The 4,096-nt window shown below is 42.7% G+C and overlaps 1 protein-coding gene across 1 annotated transcript in view; it reads right to left on the bottom strand.

Annotated features, from left to right (window-relative positions):
• Window positions 1-2,608: 2,608 nt before the first annotated feature.
• Window positions 2,609-4,096, bottom strand: part of LOC139749833 (cell adhesion molecule 2-like) — a 165,268-nt gene continuing 163,780 nt past the window's right edge. Inside the window, exon 6 of the mRNA XM_071664131.1 lies at window positions 2,609-3,036. Coding sequence (XP_071520232.1) covers window positions 2,939-3,036 — 98 coding nt within the window. The 3' untranslated portion in view covers window positions 2,609-2,938. The remainder of the gene's footprint in view (window positions 3,037-4,096) is intronic.

Genomic DNA, 4,096 nt, shown 5'->3' with positions numbered 1-4,096 from the left:
CACTACAAGGCAGAGTCCCCGTGTGTTGTAAGCTCGCCACACAGCAGATTCCTCCGGTGTGATGTGAGCTCGCAACACAGCAGTTTACCAGTGTGTTAAGCTCTCCACACGGCAGACCCCTCCCTCGTGTTGTAAGCTCGCGACACGACAGACTCCCTGCGTGTTGTAAGCTAGCCACACGGCAGATTCCCTTTAGTGTTGTGAGCTCGCCACACGACAGAGTTTTGCCCCTCTCATCATACCCACAGCCTTGTGGTATTGCATCATGGCAAGATACAGAATACTAACAAAAATGAACGTCTGAGATTTGATGTACCATGTGTATGAGGAACCATGGTGAGATCTGCCGTGACGTGATATCACAAGAGAAGGAGAGAATGGTTAAGGGCAAACGTAGTTGTGGAATGTATTCGCATCTTTCACGCGTTGCTATTTTGCCATCCCTCTCTTTTTTTCCCCCCTTGTCATACTCCATAAGTAACAGCCACCACGGGTCTCCATATAACGTGCCTACTCCCAACTCTACAGTTCCCACATCTCTTTCACGTAGTAGCCACGTATTTTTCCACCTACTCCAAAATTCCATATACTGCTCACAGACTGACTCCCAAAACCTCCTTTGACACTCTCCTTTGACTGCTCCCCGTAACCACACTGTTGTGGCAGTAGGACACCTCTGCACGAGGTTACGATATGAAATAAGTGGGCGATCTGTATTTCACGTCCTGGAGAAAATGTTAAGACGATGTTGTATCGTCTCAGATCCCCAGACTGACGCGAAGAGATGCTGGCTGGTTGGCAGGCCGGCTGGACGAAGGCATTCTGACACCGTTGGCGTTTTAAGTTTTCTATCATGATTTATGGTAGGTCTGGATTCACCCTCCTTGCAGCAAAACAAAATTGTCCACACGGTCTCCGATAGGGTACGACGCCACAGGATAACCCCGGTTCCTCTGTCATCATCTGATGTTTAAGATGATGGATCAATTTCATTGTAGCAAAAGGGGCCCTAGTATGTTATTTCGTTGTATACCAGCTGACTGTCATGTGTCTTTCTTGTATCTCCCCTGATGATGTGCTTATTACCCGAAAGTGCACTTGGGAACTTATCTTGTCTCATTTCCCCGTAGACTCATAGGAATGTATATATATATATATATATATATATATATATATATATATATATATATATATATATATATATATATATAGTACGTATATAATTCACCAAAGATACCCAAAGAAAAGGTACGCTTTACGAAAATATTCCAGACATATTGCAAGACACAGACGGAATCTATTTGCCAGAAAGCATGTGAGCGAACCACAAGTTATTTTCTAAACTTTAGGACGCGTCAGGCCCTCGGCCACGGGATGTTTGAAAGATAAGAAATTCTTCCAAGCCTTCATATACACATAGTCGGATGCAAGACGTCTTTTTTCGGGTCTTATCGGTGAATTTTCTGGGTTCTTCAGCATGAACAGAAGATAAGGGCCGGGTCGGGATGAACGAGTTTTTTAACGGGCGGGTGTGGGTTTAAAATCCCAGAATAGAACTATGTGGCCCCGTACCAAAAGTTGGTTAGATACAGAAATGGTGGGATATATATATATATATATATATATATATATATATATATATATATATATATATATATATATATATATATATATATATATGTTATCCCTGGGGATAGGGGATTAAGAATACTTCCCACGTATTCCCTGCGTGTCATAGAAGGCGACTAAAAGAGGAGGGAGCGGGGGGCTGAAATCCTCCCCTCTCGTTTTTTTTTTTTAATTTTCCGAAAGAAGGAACAGAGGGGGCCAGGTGAGGATATTCCAAAAAAGGCCCAGTTCTCTGTTCTTAACGCTACCTCGCTAAAGCGGGAAATGGCGAATAGTTTGAAAGAAAGAAGATATATATATATATATATATATATATATATATATATATATATATATATATATATATATATATATATATATATATATATGTATTCCTGTTCTTCTTAAAAGACATTGGGTCAGAACACCGACCCCGCTTTGTGACGACGGTTAAGTGTAACATCCACCACATCCTTATCTTGCCACCCGTCACTCCTCATCTAGTCACACTCTTCCGGATAAGGGCGGATGATTCATAATGTATGTTGCCAGTCAGCCAGCCAGCCAGCCATTAGTCCAGCCAGCACATATAGCTGAGGATCCTGTGTCTCTTAGAGATGCAGCCATATCCGTTTTCTTTGATCTTTTGTTACGTGTAACCATCCGACGGAATGAAAATAATAAAAACGTTATGTGTCTCATGGACCATACATTACTGAGACGACCAAAAATTATTTATTTGTATATATATATATATATATATATATATATATATATATATATATATGGAGCCGAAAACATATGGTTTAAGTCAGGAGAACAAAGCAACCATGAAAACTTATTTGGGTTAACGCTATCTTCCCTAACACCTTTGAGTACGTCACTTATTTACACGAAAATCTCTGACAGACTAAATATTACGATCGACTATCGTGGCTGACAGGGTACAACAGCCTAATGTCTGTGAAGGATTTTCCTCATATTATTTTTTTTTCATCTTTTTCTCTCTCACTCACAAATACTAACACAGGTTGGCTTGATAAAGTCTTCGTTACACTACCTCCACAGACTAACTATATTGGCTTTGGAAAATCTGAGATCCTCTCAGCAACGGTTCAGATCTATTAGTAAAGGGGTTCTATACACTGTTATCTGTAGTAGGGCAGGACGATGTTCATCTTGGCGACTGAAGTGGCCCACTCCACTTGGCGCACACCAGTTCTCCAGGGTTTTCAAGCTCGTCATAACACAGCACTTAACCAGGGGAAGGAAAAGGGGGTCGGTGGGCGAGGCAAGTCTGCTCTTGAGGGGCCAGTACCCTGGAAGGTGATTATGTGAATGTAGAGTGTAGCAGACGCGTCAGTCCCGTTATTAGCACACTCAACAAGACAAACAGGTGCTTGCCCATGCTCCGAAGGTCACCAGCACCTGTGGGAGAAGCAGATACAGATGTTTTGAGTCACACACACACATACACACCTGCCACTATTACTCCATGGGTACCAGCGTATTCCAGGAGACTTAACACATAAATTATTAATGTTATCAAACACCTGCTCTTGGACGTACCAGACACGATCAGTACCACCTGTAAATGAAGGACCTGTATTAGCGTCCAACACCTGCCTTTGGCGCTTTACACCACCAACAAGTGTTGGAGAGCAAACATGTATATACACACACACACACCTGCGCCTCGTAGTCCATCCTCATCAACACCTGTGGAAACCAAGCACATGTATTAGTCTTGCACCTCTGTCCCCTCGCGCCTTACAGACACGTCACCATCTGGTGTAAATCACTTTATAGAAACACGGGCTGTTTGGCAGACACCTGCAAACAAGTAAGTCATGAAACCTCGACATGGAGATGGGTATTTAGTCATTCTAGAAACGAGGAAAGATATATTGGTATTCAGTAATTATTTATTGTTAAATTGTTTGATGAAAAAATAGAGAGCAAGTAATGACTGGTAACACGGAAACATTACGTCAGCCGTTAGTTGTAGAGCGGGGGGACAGGAAGCAAGCGAAGTCTCGTGGGTTTGTCTTACGTGTGGCATGTTTCTTCCGCGTTCTCTATGTCTGCTTTGATGTTCTGCTTGCTAAAGCTGCTGCTGTTTCTACTTACTGCTACTGCTGGACCTCTCTCTCTCTCTCTCTCTCTCTCTCTCTCTCTCTCTCTCTCTCTCTCTCTCTCTCTTGAGCCGCCTTGCGCCACAGTTTGATATGCTTGCGTAACAAGTGGTAAAGTGGTTCCTCATAGACTGGCTTCTGTGTAGTGCTGCTAAAGAGGGTCTGATGCCCCTCTGAGACCTCGATAGATTCAGCTGTAAAACTGAGGAAGCATTCGATTCCATATGCCTCCAACCCATTCCAGTCTATTTTCTCATTTCATCGGTAAATTTGCCATAGATTTACGTGGTGAAACTGCGCTTTAGTGCAGCCAAAGTTCGTGTCAGTAGTGTGAGATTGTGATACGAAGGATG

The sequence above is a fragment of the Panulirus ornatus genome, chromosome 8 (assembly GCF_036320965.1).
Source record: "Panulirus ornatus isolate Po-2019 chromosome 8, ASM3632096v1, whole genome shotgun sequence".
NCBI classification, from domain to species: domain Eukaryota; kingdom Metazoa; phylum Arthropoda; class Malacostraca; order Decapoda; family Palinuridae; genus Panulirus; species Panulirus ornatus.
Note: the sequence above shows the minus strand (reverse complement) of the source record. Positions and strands in the feature narration are given on the sequence as shown.